This window comes from Brachionichthys hirsutus, chromosome 14 (assembly GCF_040956055.1).
Source record: "Brachionichthys hirsutus isolate HB-005 chromosome 14, CSIRO-AGI_Bhir_v1, whole genome shotgun sequence".
In the NCBI taxonomy this organism is placed as follows: Eukaryota; Metazoa; Chordata; class Actinopteri; order Lophiiformes; family Brachionichthyidae; genus Brachionichthys; species Brachionichthys hirsutus.
This window is the reverse complement of record NC_090910.1, coordinates 2,434,870-2,453,248: the sequence shown is the minus strand read 5'-3', so window position 1 is coordinate 2,453,248 and position 18,379 is coordinate 2,434,870. Positions and strand designations below refer to the sequence as shown.

The window sequence follows — 18,379 nt, the reverse complement described above, 5'->3', positions numbered from 1 at the left end:
TTTACGGATAAATTATCTGCAAATAATCATTTTCTAGGTATAATTAATTTTTAGAAAGCTATGCATTTGTTTCCTCCCCCCAAGGAGGTTATGGTTTTCCCTGCGTTGGTTTGTTTGTTGGTCTGTTAGCATGACAACTCAAAATGTTCTGGACAAATCTTGATGACATTTTTAGGAAATATTGGGAATTTTTGATTCCCAATCTTTTTTGATATTGACAGTTGATTCAATTTTGGTGACGATCAAGAAGAGATCCTGGATTATTTATGCAGTTTGACAAAGTCATGTAGGGCGGGGATCTCTATCCTACCACCGAATTTCATCCGGAGTGGATCCAGAATGCGGATACTGTTGCGATCCGGATTTTCCCATTTACTTATAATGGAGTTTTTTTCAAATAAATCATACCTTGTAAAATATGCCTTCAATTCAGTCACCATAAATCACAGTCATAAATGAGTCTGATAGGCAATATCATGAAAAATGTCTTCTGGATCTGATCCCTACATTTGAACATTTAAAGCCCATTTGTGAGGCTTGTTGGAGTTTTCCCGAACTCTCATTGGTTATTTTATCCCATTCAGAGGTGTGTGATCAATGAAGAGACCAGTTGAAAGATTTAAACACTGAATAAAACAATTCAGAAACAAGTTGAAGAGGAAATGAGTGCTGACGGGTCCTCACGGGTTCTCTTTTAACACCTCCGTCTATGTCCCTCCCTTGGGGGAGGGACTAATACAAGGCTATCTCATACCTACATGCATCAGGATTTATATGTAGTGTAGTTCTGTCTTTAATACCTGAGGAAACTGATCCAGTTAAAATTGGGTTAAATTTTCACAACGAAATGATTTATTTTGGACACTTTCAATAAAATATCTCTTATCCTTTACCAAGGAGGTTCTGTTTCTGCTGTCCTTTACCAAGACTCTCTGGAATTAGTAGTGGACAAACGGATTTGTTGTATCTTCAGAAGCTCTGGATCGAGATCCAGAAGAACCCCCCCATGACTGAAAGTCGGCTTTTACTGAATAACTTCTAAACTAATGGCATCAATATGAATCCAGTTGCTAAAGGTTTGTTTTCATGGTTATGGAATCTAAAAATATAGACTAAATAAATGTAGGGCTGTTATTTTTGGTGTAAATCACAATATAGGGACACTGAGGTGCTTGGTGGAGGTGTGCGCTCTCCGGGTGCTTTTCTACTTATTAAAATATTTCATTCTTGAAACGGGACGCTGCTGGAAATTGCAATACTGTGGGTCGAAGAAGAGAAAGACGTGAAGTGGAGGGACAAGCCAAAAGCACAGTAGAAACTAGGCTCACATCTGCACATGGAAACGTTCTGTCGATCAGAGATGTGAATGCATGAATGCTGAGTGATGTGGAGTGATTCTTCCTTTTTCTGTTCATTACTTACTTGCCGATACTTGTTTTCTTGGTTCTAACGACTACTCTTCTTTTTTTTTATTCTTCCTTCCTTCTGTCTTTACCTTTACTGTCACCAGTCACTGATTGCAGTATTCCTGACTCAGGGACTCAGTACTGAGTGAAAGTAGCAGGGATAGAAGCGCTTGTTATTCCCAGCTCATTCACCACCAAGGAGGGAGAAACACAATCAACCGCAAATTCATTTAAAGAACAGAATTCAAACGCAGGTCAGAAATCAGTGTTGTGGTGAAAGTTGTTGAATGTGTCCAGAAGGATGAGAGAGCCATCTTAGAAAGGTCATACCTTTATAGATGAGGCCACAGGTGACGTGTATCTCCACAACCTAGTGGAAGGAAAGGCAGGCAGGGACAAGCTGTGGAGGGAGCAACACAGAAAGACAGGCAGGGACAACCTGTGGAGGGAGCAACACAGAAAGACAGGCAGGGACAAGCTGTGGAGGGAGCAACACAGAAAGACAGGCAGGGACAAGCTGTGGAGGGAGCAACACAGAAAGACAGGCAGGGACAACCTGTGGAGGGAGCAACACAGAAAGGCCAGCAAAAACAGGCTTAAAGCTGTCGGAGTGGAGGCCATCAACCTGTCAGACTTTGATGTTTCCATGAGAGATTCGCCTCTATTTCAACTAAAGAGTCCATGTGCTCCATTTATCTGTCCATCTGTCTACTGAACTTTGTCTTACAGACAGATCACACGGGAGGCTGAGCTCATACTTCTGTCATTTCTTTCCACAGGTCGTAAGTTTGTCATAGCGAATGCGAGAGTGGAGAACTGCGCCATCATCTTCTGCAACGATGGCTTCTGCCATATGTGCGGCTTCTCGCGTGCTGAGATCATGCAGAAGCCTTGCACGTGCAACTTCCTGTATGGACCTGACACCAAGCGACTGGCCATCGCCCAGATGGCGCAGGCCCTGCTGGGATCAGAGGAGAGGAAGCTGGAGATCAACCTGTACCGCAAAGATGGTAGGAAATCGGAAGCTATCCGAGAGCTGTTTGTTTGGATGAGAGAGAGAGAGAGGGCAAGAGATCGTGATCGAGATCCATGTTTATGATTAGCATGCAAATGGAAAGAACCGGTTCATTTGATCTGCTATCCTGTTGTATTATAAACCCACACATACAGAGCAGCTTAATGTTAGCTTAATGACTCATGTGATTGAAGTCTTGTGAGTCGTGAGCCTCAGACGGCTGGATGCTATGCTAGCGGAGGAGGCGCCACTTCTAGAAGATTTGACTGCAGCAGCTGCTGTGGGCGGTCGTGAAAGCTTCATTGACTTGGGGAATGACACATCCTCTTCACCATGCTAGTCGTGTTAGCTCTTATGCTAATGATTCAGCCGTATCGGCGTCGAATCACTTTTGATTTGTCATTGATTGAGGAACCAACTGACATTCAGTGTTTTCTCATCAACTCTGGACGAGCTGTAGGAAGAGGGAGGGCAGAATGGAGAGACGTTCCCAGTAATTCCCTGATCCTTCCTGGAGTGTGTAGCCAGTTCAGTTCTCCCCTCTGCACATTTCTCCTTCCTCTGTTTATCCTGGCGATGCAGGCACTCACCATTAAGCTGCTAGACAAAAGTACCTCATAAAACGCTACAGCCCTGCGTATACTATTACAAAGGTGTTGTCATTCCTGTCGCTCCTGTGAACAGCATAAATCAGTGGTAAAGTTTGGAAGCCATGCTGAAAGTCCGCAGCAGTTTTCAGTCTGTGGGCTGGGAACAGTAATCTGTCCTCAGTCAGAGAGAAACGACAGATTACAAGGAAATAATCCATGCAAAGACCATCCAAACTAAGGAATGACTGTTCTGATGAAATATCCCTGAAAACAACTAACTTCTTCTTATTCTTAAACTCCTTTCGGTTTGTCTCGTCAGAGGTCCGCACAGTAAATCTACCGTCTCCACTTCACCCTGTCCTTTGCATCGTCCTCCCCAACACCAGCCACTCTCATGTCCTCCCTCACTACGTCCATGTCTCTTCTCCTGGGTCGTCCTCTAGTCCTGTTCCCTGGCAGTTCCATCCTCAGCATCCTTCTACCGATATAGTCCCTGTCTCTCCTCTGGACATGTCCAAACCATCAAAGTCTGGTCTCTCTGACCTTGTCTCCAAAATGTCTAACCTTCACTGTCCCTCTTATTGTCTCATTTCTAATCCTGTCCAACCTGGTCACTCCCAAGAAGAACCTCAGCATCTTCATCTCCTCCACTTCTAGCTCCGCCTCCTGTCTGTTCCTCAGAGCCACTGTCTCTAAGCCGTCCATCATGGCTGTCCTCACCACTGTCTCTAAGCCGTCCATCATGGCTGTCCTCTCCACTGTCTCTAAGCCGTCCATCATGGCTGTCCTCACCACTGTCTCTAAGCCGTCCATCATGGCTGTCCTCACCACTGTCTCTAAGCCGTCCATCATGTCTGTCCTCACCACTGTCTCTAAGCCGTCCATCATGGCTGTCCTCACCACTGTCTCTAAGCCGTCCATCATGGCTGTCCTCACCACTGTCTCTAAGCCGTCCATCATGGCTGTCCTCACCACTGTCTCTAAGCCGTCCATCATGGCTGTCCTCACCACTGTCTTGTAGACCTGTCCCTTCATCCTCGCTGACTCTCTCGTATCACAGAACACACCTGTCATACAACTGTCCTACATGTCCTGAACTACTCTGACATACTTCTCTGTCACTCCAGACTTCCTCATGCAGTACCACAGTACCTCATGCAGTACTACAGTTCGTCTCTGGACACCCTGTCCTAGGCTTTCTCTAGATCTATAAAGACACAATGCAGCTCCTTCTGACCTTCCCTGTACTTCTCCATTGCTAGCCTCAATGCTAACATTGCATCTGTGGTACTATTCCTCAGCATAAAACCATACTGCTGCTCACAAATACTTGCTTCCGTCCTTAGTCTAGCCTCAACTATATTTTTCCCATAACTTCATCGTATGACTCATTAGCTTTATCCCTCTATAGTTTCTGCAACTCTGTATGTCTCCCTTCTTCTTGAAAATGGACAGCAGCACATGTCTCCTCCGTTCCTCTGGCATCTTCTTCCCCTCTAGGATTGTATAAAACAAGCCCGTTAAAAACTCTCCAGCCACCTCTCCTAGACACTTCCACACATCCACAGGTTTGTCATCCGGGCAAAACGGCCTTCTTATTCTTCATCCTATTCATTACCTTTCTAACTTCATCCTCACTGACTTCCTGATCCTGGTCCACAACAGGTGCCTCTACTACCCTTTATTCCCGCTAATTTTCCTCATTGTGACCACCAAGGGGTGGCCTTTAGTATTGAGTTGGGACTGCTCTGTCCTCTCAATGTCCTACTTCTTCTTTGCCAACCTCTTTCCCTGTATTCTGCACTTCTTGTTTTCACCACCAGGTCTCCTTATCTCATTTAATTCTCGAAGACACACCCAGTACTCTCCTACCTGTCTGACTGATCACCTTAGCTGTTGTATTCCAGTCTTCTGGAAGCCTTTCTTGCCCACCCAACACCTTAAAACAACTAGCAACAACTATTGTGGTGGTTAAAGCAATAACTGAATTCAGACCCGTAGACTAGGACCCCCTATCTTGCCAGGGAACTGCCAGGGAACAGGGATAGAGGTCCGGCAACGACGTAGTGAGGGAGGACATGAGAGTGGCTGGTTTTTGGGGAGGACAATGAAAAGGACAGGGTGACGCTGAGAACTTTGATTTGCTGTGCGGACCCCTCACGGGACAAGCTGAAAGTACAGTAGTAGACCAGGACTCCTTATCTTTGCTGCAGCAGATCAATGTAATAGATTGAACAGGGTCTTCGTGTGTTGTGTATTTCTTTTTGGACTATGTGTGCTAATGTGGGTGGGTGTGACCCTGGTGACTCCTTACCCTCAATCATAGTCACATGCTGAAGCTCTCATACACACGAGTATGTAGTGCTGGGTATGCAGGCCGCTGATCGAACCCAGCCCACACCTGTTACCCATAATGCACACAGGGAGGAAACAATGTGCATCCATTTCTCATCCCTTTAGCTCAAGCCTGCAGAAGACGCCGTATCAATAGTCTCCGTATAGTCAAGACCAAACCCTGCATCCATACAATGAACACTTTGCACACCACACACACACACTCCGTATGTGCTCATTTATCTCATTCCAAGTCTGGGGAAGAGCCTTCATGATGATGCATCTCTCCCCTCACTCTAATGCTCGATTGTCCCGCCCAGCTTGCCACCCAGCTTAATCGCTCGTGCTCTCGAGGTAAAGTGTGTGAGGAAAACTGCACTCTGAGCATGCAGAGGTGTCGGGATACTCCCCTAGTACAGTATTGACCAGAAGAGCTTTGAATCCAGTAGATCTATGAACGTTACTATGACATGGTTTAAGGGTAGACCTGGTTGTGACTCAGAGGGGTATTAAAGGAGACGCTGTGTCTTCTGTGCTGGACAGAGGAAAATAACTTGCTTTGAGTAGATGGATAGTCCCCCATCTCTCTTTTGCTCCGACATCTGAACCCCATCTGAATGACTTTCTCTCCTCTTCGCTATCTCTCTTCTCAATCTGGCCATTCACACTTTAAAGTGTCTTCAACTTTCTCCAGACATCTGTCTCTTTGTCTCTTCTTGCCCCTGGCAGAGAGGATGTTGAGCTTGCAACTCCGTGACAGAGTGGTTTGTAGTAGAGGTTGTCTGCATCAAAGACGTAAGGACAGTTTCACAAACTAGATCAGTAGCGGATCAGCAGTGTGTGATTATACAGAACTTCTTTAGACATTAGGGTACAACTTTGCTTTTATGGGACTGAAGATTTTTCCCTCTACATTTGTTCTTACAGCTGAAGTTGCACTCTCTGAATCACGCCTGTAATAACTGAGACAAATTCTGTTTCCATGAGACAAGCAGCTGCATCCACAATGTTCTTTATGTCCACTGTAGACAGTGTTTGTTTCTGCCCGACACACAACAAACCAACAAATATGGCTTTGAGTTTGTGTCATGAAGCTTATTTTGTGTTGCATTGACTCGTACACAATCTGGCTACAGGGAATAAAGCCTTGTGGAACATGCAGAGAAATCTCCCCGGTTTCAAACACAAACACGTTTCCATGTCGCTTCTGTGAACTGATAACATCCCTGCCATTATCAGTGTGTCGAAGGTCTTGAGGACCAGCAGGTGTTTATCAGAAAATGAGAGTGTTCTAATAGCACTGTGCGGGGTTAATGCAGCGAGCCCAGAGGGGGAAGGCCGCCCTCAGCAACTTAAGGAGGGCGGGGAGGGGGTGGGGGTTGATTGCCTAGCAGCAGTAGCTAAGCAAAGCTCTCAGAGAGCTGCAGCTTCCCTGGGGAGAAGCCACAACAATGACTGGCGTGCTGCTCCCACCTCCAGCGAACAGCACACACACACACACACACACACACACACACGGCTCTGTCGCTCACACTCCAAGTTGCATCGGTTGTTTTAATTGAAGAGATCGACATCAGAGAGCATTTATTTGTCTCAGCGCAAACGAACAAGGTGATGTGAACTTGCACCGCGGTCCATTATGTAACAGGCCAGAGGACCCGGGAGGGGGGTGCAGAAACAGGAAGGCGGGCTCAGACTAAAAGCATCACAGCACAGCATGGTCTGCAACCTAACCCTGTTACCATGTAATATAACCCCCCACGAGAAGTTAACTGGGACTGAGAAGCACATCCTCCCTCTGTGGCTGCAGCTCGAGCCACACAGCCGTGGGGGGGGGGGGGGGGGGGGGGCAGGCCCTGCACCTGACCGGAGAGTGGGTGTGCTCCTGGATCACAAGGACCCGGTCGAGCTGAGCAGCAGAAGACTGCATCACACCAGGTGCGATTGACCAAAGCCAGGTTGATAAAGTGATAAGGACAATATCTCCATGGATTGGAGTAACTGGCAGGTGGAGGAAAGGGGAGGGGCAAAAGAGGGTTCGGCATCAGCATTTCTCAACGTGTTGAGCTGGACGAGCTGAGTGATTAGACTAAACCTGCTTAAAAAACCTGTATATCTCCCCAATTAAAGTAAATCTACCGCACTAATAGTACTGAGTTCTATTATAAGGTTGCGCAGGTGGGGCTAGTTGGTTAGCTTGCATGTTTATCCTTGAAAACTGCATTTAGCTGCAGGTCTTGGAGTCCTAGTCCTGTGCAGTGTGTGCCTATACCAGTGCGTGCACCCCCCCTGTTTTGGGTGAATCCTGACACACTGCAGTGTGATTGTGTTGCATTGTGTGTCCGCCTCATTCACCATGCAGACTGTTTGGCGTGCTCGTACACACACAGACACGACGCAGGCGCAGGCCAACATAGGACCATCACGCCATGCAGATCAGTGTGGGCATCTAGCTACAATAACGGCACGCTCCAGGTAGCACGAGCTAATCTTCCCATCTCTGTGTGCATCCATCCATGTTTTTGTAGACGAGACGCTTGCCACCGTCGACACCGGCTCATGAGCCTGTCTCAGTTGGCTACGGGCAAAAGGTGGGGTAAACCCCGAATGAAATGCCAGCCTATCATGGGGCAACATGAGAGACAAACACCCACACTTACACCCATGTCTATGGACACCTAAATTGCATGCTTTTGAAGGTAGGAGGAAGCCAGAGGACCCAGAGAAAACCCGCACAGACACAGCATCGTCGAACTGAACGAGACGCACCTGATCAGCTGCTGCCTCTCTGGACGGTTCTCTGCCAGAACATTCTCTCTGGTTCCTCAGTGTTTTCAGGTTCTCTCGTTCTATGTGTCGTCCCATGTTCCCTCGGTCTGTCGTTAATACTCGAGAGAACAGATCCAGGTGAAATCGGGGTACATTTTCCACAATAACACACTTTTATTTTTGGACCCTTTCAATAATCTCCACCAAGGAGGTTCTGTTTCTGCTGGCCTTCACCAAGACGCTGTGGAATTAGTAGAGGACAAACAGATTTGCTGTATCTTCAGAAGTTCTGTATCCAGAAGAACCCACCATTACTCAAAGTCTGCTTTTATTGAATAACTTCTAAACTAATTGTGATGTATTTGGTCCATGCCTGGATGCCGTAGTTACGTGATGACGTAGGCACGTTAGCTTGTTGTGTGCGCCGATGTAATATGTAGTTCCGTGTCCGGCTGCGCCTCATCAAAAGAATGGTTTGTTCCCGAATCCGTCTCCTCCTTCCGACTAATGATATCAATGTGAATACAGTTGCTAAAGGTTATGGAATCTAAAAATGTAGATAAAATAAATGTAGGGTCGTGTTTCTTGGTCTGCGCTCTCCGGGTGCTTTTATGCCCTCCTACATCATCAGATGTTTATTTGCTAAACAGAAATACTTATTGCTGGTGATTCACTCAGAATATTTTTTTTTAAATTTATGTGAAATTGTCCTGAAATAATTTTGCACTGAAACATGACTGCTCTGTGAGTTTGGCTCTGGGGCGATGCTTTACATTCAGTTCGATCCTGACAGCTGAGACTCCTTCTCTTACGATGATGGGCTGCATGCGCTCCCGCTGTTGTCCGTCTGTCTGTCTGTTTATGGCAGCAAGAGGAAAGTCTGACCGGAAAGAGTGTCTGTGGAAACCTCCAGTGTAATATGACGATGGGTATCCTCCGTGTAGTCTCTCTCTCGCTCTCTCTCTCTCTCTCTCACACACACACACAGCCAGATTTGAATCGTTGTTGTAAAGGATGTTTGAGGCCTCTGAAAATAGAGTGCTGTGTATTTGCTGTTAATGCTCCCTCAGTAAAGCAACAGCTGCTCGCTGTTTACAGAGAGCAAACATTAAATCTAAACGTATGTGTTCCCTTTTATGTCTGTGTATTTATTTTATTTCCTAGGCTCACCAATTCATCTCAAAAGAATTGGATTACATTCGTAATGGTTCTATCAGCATTATTATTGGATATCTATAATGCACCTTTCTATCAGTATTTATTTATGCATGAGAGGCTGCAGCTCGTAGCTGTAATAATTACTGCTCCCTCTGTTATTCTGCTCGTGTCAATGACCTCCATCAAGGAGGCGATGTTAACGTTGATCTTCTTTTCCTTTCTGTTGGCAGGAGTACTTCAAAAGTTCTGAATTTAATTTGCTGAAAGTTTTTGGAGTAATAGTAAAGTAATATTCTGGATCGGGTGATCCAGAAGGTTTGAGTTTATACGGCTCAAAGAACGTACACTGCAAAGATAACAAAGTATTTGCTCTAACATCAGATTCTGGCCGCTCGGATGTCTTAAATTTGCCTGAAATGAAAATAAATAAATACATTAAATCCTTATTTAAACTACAAACAAACATTTTTGACCACCTGAACCATTTGATACTGAAAAAATTATAAATTAAATCTGATCAGCAACATTAACTCAGGAGCACAATATATTTTTTTTAATTGCCCGTCTTCCACCGTCACCGTGAAGCTAAGCGCTACAGACGTTTCGTCATATTTGCTCGTCGTAGTTTTTTCCGATTTGTCTCGCTACCTCCGTCTGGCTCCGCCTCTCTTTTCATCACTGTTAAATATTTTTCCAGGGTTCGTTCGTTCTCTCTCGTTACGTCGTAACTCCCGCTCTTTGCTGTGTGCGCGGTGATCTATGATCTGATCTATGCACAGGACACGACTCCACTCTGGTTGGTTCGCAGCCAATCACAGTAACCTAGTCGTTTGGTAATCGCTGCATTGACCTTAGTAACTGTTGCTAAGATATAAGGCAATACCCGTGCGGTCTCTGTAGATCTGTCACCTTGTGTTGAATATCGTAGGCCAGCGAATCAGTGATAGCCGGGTGAGGGTTTTAACCAAATGCAAGCAAATGCAGTTGGATTTGTGATTCTGTTGGCTGACTGATGTCAGGTTGACAGGCGGAGCCATTAGGAGCAGGATTAGGCAGAGGTGGACCCTGCATGGTACCAGTCCATCAAGGCCTGTCGGGCTCGGTGTCTTCATTCTCCTCCATCGGCAACAGTCATGGCTCAGGAGGCTGCTTCGGCTTTCACAGTGGATGTATGAGCGAATGTTTGCTACCAGGGATTGTATGCCATTTTAATCTCGTTGTACAACGTACAATGTCAATAAAAGATTTATATTTCTATTGGAGACGGGAATGCATGAGAAAAAAAATCAAGTCAGTCGACTTGTGATAAGTAGCTTCTTCAGTTCTAAGTGACTGGTGGAGCGTTTAGATACTTATACTGCTGTTGGAGCAGAAAACAAACAAAGGACCGAGAAACACAGGTTAATAAGACTCTTTAGGCGTCATTAGCATTAATAAGGTGAAGGGTCGTTGTCCCCCCGCCATCAGGTGAGGTGCTAGGTTGAGCTGCACCCAGATGTGGCTGGGGGTTGTGGATTTTGGGGGCCGCATTGCATGTTGCTGATAGATAGTGTCTGTTCAGGGATGGTTTCTCCAATTTGACAAAAATGGCTTCCGGATGTGTTTCTGATCACCCTTGAAGATGTTCAGGACAACGTCCTGCCTTTCTTGGACTTGTGCAATACACTGTGAAAATGGATGGAAACCATACCTGTCAACCAACACGTTTTCCCTTATTTCTGTACTGGTAAATCAGAGGTGTCGAGCAGTGCGGCGTACTGTGAAAATGAGTAAGGGGAAATCTGTAAATACGGGCAAATTTAAAATAAAGCGGCGATCCTGAAAATATAATAAACAATTCTTCTTTACCTCGACCCGGACGACCGACGACTTACACAGACACGTATTGCATGTTAAAATGTTTCATTCATTGCAGATCAGTCAGAACCTTGGTCTTCCTTTACGTGGCATGTTCTGTAATGGAGCTGTCACGTTGCTGAGTGTGCTTTCATGTCTCAACATTAACCCTTTCATTGCGGTATCCATCCAGCCTTGTAATGATGCATAACGTTACCCATTGCCTGTAACAGCATGTCTGCATGTGGCTGGTGAAAAGCACAGACATTACGCTGGAAATATACTATAAAGGCATAAACCATGACAGAAACGACTGGCGACGATGATGAAATGGGAACTGCTTTCTCCACCCGTTCTCGGGCTTTGAATGTCTCACCAATCAAGTTTAATGTCGTTGCAGTGATGTTCACTGGACTGAGGGGGTGGGGAACGATAAATGGCACTAGCACGGAATGTCTTTTGCAGCGCTATTAGAACTTAATTTTGTGCTAGGTGTGGGGGGGGGGCAGAATGACAGAAGACATGAAGTTGAAAGGAAAAGGAGTTGAATAAATGTGAATGCTGATGAAAGGTGAAAATGAACTCTTAAACAGAGCACTTCTGTTTCTGCTCCGGTTTTTCTAAACCCTCTTCTGGTTCTTTGTTCTCCTTCGTGGGTGCTTAGTCAATGAGGAGGATGTGGGTCAGATTAAGATATTTATATATTCAGCAGATCAGTTACATGTTGGTTCAGATATCAGCGCTGAGATTCAACGGTGGTTCTCGTGCCTGCCCCATGTGTTGAATGAACACTCTTCATCTTTCGTCATCATTTCAGTCCATCCCCTAAAGGTGGGGCTTCGCCCCGGCCAATCTTAAGCCCCTGTTTATCTGTGTAATGCAGTGCTTCTCAATTATTTTCTGTCACGCCCCTCCTTTTCGCCCCCCCCCCCTAAAAAAAACACTCTTGAATCCTTATTAACATACAAAGAAATATGAAAAATAAAGAAATATAGATCAACTTACAACAAAGAATAACTTTATTACCATTTTTTTGTGGGGCAATGTGGGATAATCAGCTCTGTACAGTAAGGCTGTTGAGGGCTTTAAAAGTGAGTAGAAGGATTTTATATAGAAGGATGCTCTAACAGGAAGCCAATGCAGAGACGCCAGAAAATGTGTTCTCCCAGTCTGGTTCCTGTCAAAACACGAGCTGATGCGTTCTGGATTAGCTGGAGATGTTTAATAGACCTTTTGGGGCAGCCGGACAGGAAGGAATTACAGTAATCCAGTCTGGAAGTTACAGAAGCATGGACAACTTCTTCTGCATCTTTTCGGGTTAATAGGTGCCTGACTCTTCAAATATTGCGAAGGTGAAAGAACACTGTCCTTGAAATATACGTTATCTGGGACTGAAAGGAAGGACAGGTCCTGATCAAAGATTACCCCCAGATTCTTGGCAGTGGTGCTGGTGGACACTGAGACACCATCTAGTTCAACTACAACACTAGAACAAACATGTCTGAGATGTTTTGGCCCAAGAACCAGAACCTCAGTTTTATTCAGATTTAATAACAGGAAGTTCTTGGTCATCCAGGAGTTAATGTCCTTAAGGCACGTCTGAAGTCTAACCAACTGATCGACCTTGTCTGGCTGAACGGACAGGTACAATTGAGTATCGTCCGCATAGCAGTGGAAATGTATGCTGTGTTTCTTAATAAAATAGGTCCAAGCACTGAACCCTGTGGAACTCCATATTTAACTTCAGTGTACGTAGAAGATTCATCATGAACACGTACAAACTGAAATCTATCAGATAAATATGATCTAAACCAGTTCAATGCAGATCCTCTAACACCAACAGATTGTTCCAGCCTAAGGGCAGCCTCTGCTTAGGCTGCACTAAGATCTAATAAAATAAGCACGGAGACAAGTCCATTATCAGACGCTATTAAAAGGTCATTGGTGACTTTAACTAATGCTGTCTCTGTGCTATGATGAGCTCTGAAACCTGACTGAAAAACCTCAAATAACTTATTGTCTTGTAAGAATTCAAGCTGCGTCTTCATGCGTGGATCTGACACAATGTCAGCGAGACCCACCCTGCATCGGTGGAATTCTTGGTGCCGGTTAGCTCACTGGTGGTTTGGCTCTGCATTAAGATCAGCAGGTAATCCTTGATGCTAGGTGAAACCCCATCACTGTCCACCATGAGACCTCTGGCCCGAGAGCAGGGGCCATGCTTGAGAACCCTTCTTGCCATCGGGACCCGATCACATGCATTATTCACCACACACAGCTACGTCTTGCTCAGCCTGAGCCCACACACCCTACGGTTCATATTACTCAGTCCCACTCCCCTCAAGTTTCAATGCTTCAAACGGCAGCACTCACTGCACTGTCAAGGTGACTGAATGTGGAGAGGCTGAGGAGCTGCAGGTGTGTGCACACAAGGAAAACTGTCCAAGCAGGTAATCCTCTCGTTTCAGAGGGTGAACTTGGGCAACGATCGGTCAGAAAATAAACAAACACATGATGCTGAAACCTTGTTGGGCTGAGGATCAATGCTTTTTACTGGCTGTTGCAGTTCTACGGTTACTTAGACTGTAACATGGACTTTGATGAGAACAAAGGATCTGCCCAGACAGTGAAGTAACTGATCTTATAGTAGGTTAGTAGGTTTTCAACCAGACATGAGTTTAAGATGTTTAAAGACATTTAAAATTGCCTAATGTGTTTACAGAACCAAGATTTTAAAACTTGACAAGGACAGGACAATTCCTGTAATGTGGAAACTGTATTAGACCAAGATAACACAGACAGGAACAAACAAACACACACACATTCTGAATTTGATATTAATTCATGTTAATTAAAATTTTCCACAGTTCTTTCTGAAATGTGAATGTTTTTCTACTGCGTCCCACTTCAACAACAACAAACTGTGTATACACAGTTTACACAGTTTGTTGTTGTAGAGTTTCAGTCAAATAAATCAAATAATACTCACATCTTCACTCTGATAGGTGAAACTTAATCATTTTAACATTAAGCAATGTTGTTCAATGTTGCTGTTCAAACTAAATAAAGCTTTATATGCGTGTTTGAAACAACATATTCCAGTATCAGTTTGTGTTTTCAGATGAATTATCGATCATTGTAAAGGATTTAACAACACATTTCCTTGTTTTGGAAACTCTTCATAGAAACACTGCTCTTAGTGTCAGCGTGTCTCTGTGCTTGTCGTAGTTCTTGCTCCCTAACGAGAGCTGATACTCTCGTCAAAGAGCCTTCGTCCAGTACGATGAGAAAAACGCAGCAGTCGACACACGATGAATACTGTATGTATTATTAGCTCTCCTCTCTGAGGCTGTGGTTTCTGGTAATGGGCCCCATCGCCCCCACCCAGTTGTCTCATGGTCACACCAGGCGGCCTGTCCCACTTCCGAATCATTCCCCTTGTCGTGACTCTCCTCCTCCCCGTCCCCTTTCTTTGCTTGCCTTCCCTTTCAGTCCTTTCACTCTTTCCATCCTTATCTTTAATCTCAACCCCGACTCCACACCCTAGAAGAAGAAAGTCTTAATTTCCACAGGGAAGGCCAGGAGGAAATCCTCAAAATGTATGGTTGTCATTTAGAATTTATTTTCCAAAACACACTCAGTGAATGTGAGAATGCTGAGCTCTGATTGGTTGAATGGGACTGGTGGGACAGTATTTTTAGCCTGAGCAGTAAATGGATAAATAATAAGATTCAAAGATGGTTTCCGATAAATGAAAGTGAAAATTGAATTTATCCGGGTTTTTCCACTCGCCCATCCTGTAATGGAGGGCCACTTCTGTCACCGTGACAACGGCGCCAGTCTGTGGAATAGAGATAATGGTCGCCTCAGAGACAGGCCATTTAAATCATTTCCAACCGCAAGGGTTCGAGCTGAGGAGCCGTAAATCAGGCTCCCCGACACTGGCTGGTCGCAGAATGCTCGCATGGATCCTTCCGGGTGATCAAAGTCTTTTTCTGTTAATATAAAAAAATAGAACAAGAATGTGAAAGTTTATCATAAAGTTCTACAACCAGTATTCTGCATCCTCTTTTCGGCACCTAATCAAACTTTATATGGCGTAAGAAACAGAAATGAATTCCCTGTTTCAGTCTGAAACGGAGAGTTCAGTTTCTGGTCATCCGCCGACAGACATGAGAGATAAACGTTAGAGCTTCACAAAGGTCTCCAGAGGATGAGTAATGCTGTCATGATGATGCGCTCGGGTAGCATTAATTAACTTAGCATAAATCAAGTACACCCATTAATACCCCCCCAGGAGAGAGTAATAAATGTGGTGATACCCTGGCTTCTTGTTCTGCCACTATCAGGTCAAAATGTTGATTTGGCCAATTTGTTTTATGATTGCATAACCAATAGAATCGCTTCACCCTAAATGATTATTACGTAATTCCGCAGGAGGCGGAATGACACTCACACATCTTTTTATTTCATGCCCTGCCTGTCAGGGCTGGTGGTGATGAAGCCCCAAGAGCACGGCAGCAGGGGTAAGTCGAAGAATCTGAAATTAGTCCATACACAAGTTCATAAAACAGGCAATCAATCAGGCAAGCAACAGGAGCGGCAAGGGGCAGATGAAGAGACAGGACAAGGGACAGATGAAGAGACAGGCCAAGGGGCAGATGAAGAGACAGGCAAAGGGGCAGATGAAGAGACAGGCAAAGGGGCAGATGAAGAGACAGGACAAGGGGCAGATGAAGAGACAGGACAAGGGGCAGATGAAGAGACAGGCAAAGGGGCAGATGAAGAGACAGGCCAAGGGGCAGATGAAGAGACAGGCCAAGGGGCAGATGAAGAGACAGGACAAGGGGCAGATGAAGAGACAGGACAAGGGGCAGATGAAGAGACAGGCAAAGGGGCAGACGAAGAGACAGGCCAAGGGGCAGATGAAGAGACAGGCAAAGGGGCAGATGAAGAGACAGGCAAAGGGGCAGATGAAGAGACAGGCCAAGGGGCAGATGAAGAGACAGGCAAAGGGGCAGATGAAGAGGTAGTCAATCTGGAACCCTGGGCATAGCAGGATGCGCCAGTGACAGTCCGGCGCTCACCAGAGGGCTGAGCAGAGTATAAGTCATAACAGACAGCAGGTGTGTGGCAGGAGGGCGGAGCCTAAGTGGAGCAGGAGGCTGCAGCCGTGTCCCTGACACGACCATGGACAGGTCACACACGGCTGCCTTCTTATCCTGCTGATCTGATGAATGCCCAATGGAACAACATTTCATCGACAACAATGTGGAGTCACCTTTTGACTGCGACATTTGCGGCGGTACTCGCCCTCTGATTGTGCCACGGTTTCAGATAATCAATGGAGCTGCAGCGCCTGATCCATCGTCTACAGCAGTGGTCCCGACAAGGAGGCAGAATCGCTCCTAAATGTAGTTTTGGAATATAAATTCAACAAGTACAGTAGTCCCTCGATATAATGCGGTTCATTTTCCGCGACTTCGCTGCTTCGCAGAGTTTTTTAGTGCAATTTTAGATTTTATTTTTGCACTTGAACGCGCCTTGAAACGGCGCAAGACGAAGGGGCGCGGTCGGAGGAACTGTGAAATACGCGCGAGTTGCTATTAATAACTTCTCATGTGTTCAACCTCGTAGGTTGATCATTAAAATTAAATTCGTTATTTCTAAAAGCTATCATGTTTATTTGTTAAGCGTTTGTTTTATAGCGCTCTTATTCTACGGTAAAAAGAGGCTTTTATTTTGTAGGAGCATAAACGTCACGTCCCTTTTGGGTTTTGTTTCTTCCTGTTGATACATGTAGCCGCTGCCGTTCCGCTGTGCTAAGCTATCCAATAAAGCAGCATGAAAGGCTAAAGACAGCACGAGTAGAATATTTGTTCTTCTGCACTCCAAGCTGCTCTTTCCTCGACCTGCACGCCTTAACATTATTAACAGGAAAACGCTTACTGTACGTACTTTATATTTTTATTTCTCAAACAAATGTTTAGTTCTGAAAAGGTTTTGATCTTTGGTTTCATTCTATAATACTGAAACAATCTATTTAGATTAATGCCTGACTGTTAAACGTGTATAAAGTGTGTGGTGAGGGGTTTTACAGCCTTAAAACATTTATGTACATGTATAATAATTGTAAAAAAAAATAAAAATTACTACATTGCGGATTTCACTTATTGCGGGTTGTTTTTGGAACGTAACCCCCGCGGAAAATGAGGGACTACTGTAAACAATAAGCGACTGGATGGTCGTTAAGGGCAACACAGTTCTGAAGGCATCTGTGCTGTTTCTGAATGTAAACGCTGGTCGCACATCGAATCACGTCAGACGTTTCGACACCTGAAACTCCGGTTACAGGCGCCCACACGTAGCCACAGTTTCCCAAATCCTTTGTTTTTAGTGACAGAAATCTGCGGTTTCGTTTCGGAGATACCCGGCTACGTGTGGATGTGGCCTCAGACGTCTGCGTGCCCAAAGGAGATTCCAGCCAACACGTTCCTCCACAGGGCCAATAGCATGAAAGCAGGATGTAGTGCGACACGATCAAAAGCCAACAAGCAGCTTTTCACCAGGATTCCTCTTACCAACAAACACAATACACGATCCATGCACGACTCCCTGCTGCTGCTGGTGCAGATTATGTTACAGGCGGCTGCATGCAGGCCACAATGGTCTCTTCCTTTTAATGTTTCTTACCCTAAGTGTTTCCCCCCCAACCACTACAGCTACAGTATCATTCACAGTTATGGATTGTGTGTGTTTATTATTATTAAAGCATGTTTAAACAATAAAGCGCTGATTCTAATAAGGTAGAAAACAGAGAGAGCAGGGAGAAGCAGAACCAAAGAGCAAAGACATAAAAAATAACTTTGCAAGGAGGTATAAAGGAGGCATCAGCGGAAAGTCGGACTTACCAACCGCACAAGAGGCTATTGATCCACACACATGATTCTTGATCAGTGTAAATTCTGAGAATTAGGCAGGAAATAACTCAACTCAGACCACAACAAATAATTTCATTAATTGCTGAAAATAAATAACAAGATACTAATCTCATAATTCTCACAGCTTTCGTAATTATGATATTTATTACTCTATTACGTGTCTCTTTGTTTCTCTGTTAGCTGATTTGAAGTGTCTTCATTCCAGTCATGACATGAAATACAAAATATTACATCTCAGCCACAATAAAAACTCACTTTTACACACTGGAGCACAAAAGTAGAGAAACTCTCGCTTGTTCTTCCTGGCTGTTGTAGTTCCTTAATGGAGGC

The 18,379-nt window shown here is 44.9% G+C and overlaps 1 protein-coding gene across 1 annotated transcript in view; it reads left to right on the top strand.

The window, feature by feature from the left end:
• Nucleotides 1-18,379, top strand: part of kcnh2b (potassium voltage-gated channel, subfamily H (eag-related), member 2b) — a 160,206-nt gene that overhangs the window by 28,265 nt on the left and 113,562 nt on the right. Inside the window, exon 2 of the mRNA XM_068747953.1 lies at nucleotides 2,186-2,416. Within this exon, the coding sequence (XP_068604054.1) occupies nucleotides 2,186-2,416 (231 nt within the window). The remainder of the gene's footprint in view (nucleotides 1-2,185; nucleotides 2,417-18,379) is intronic.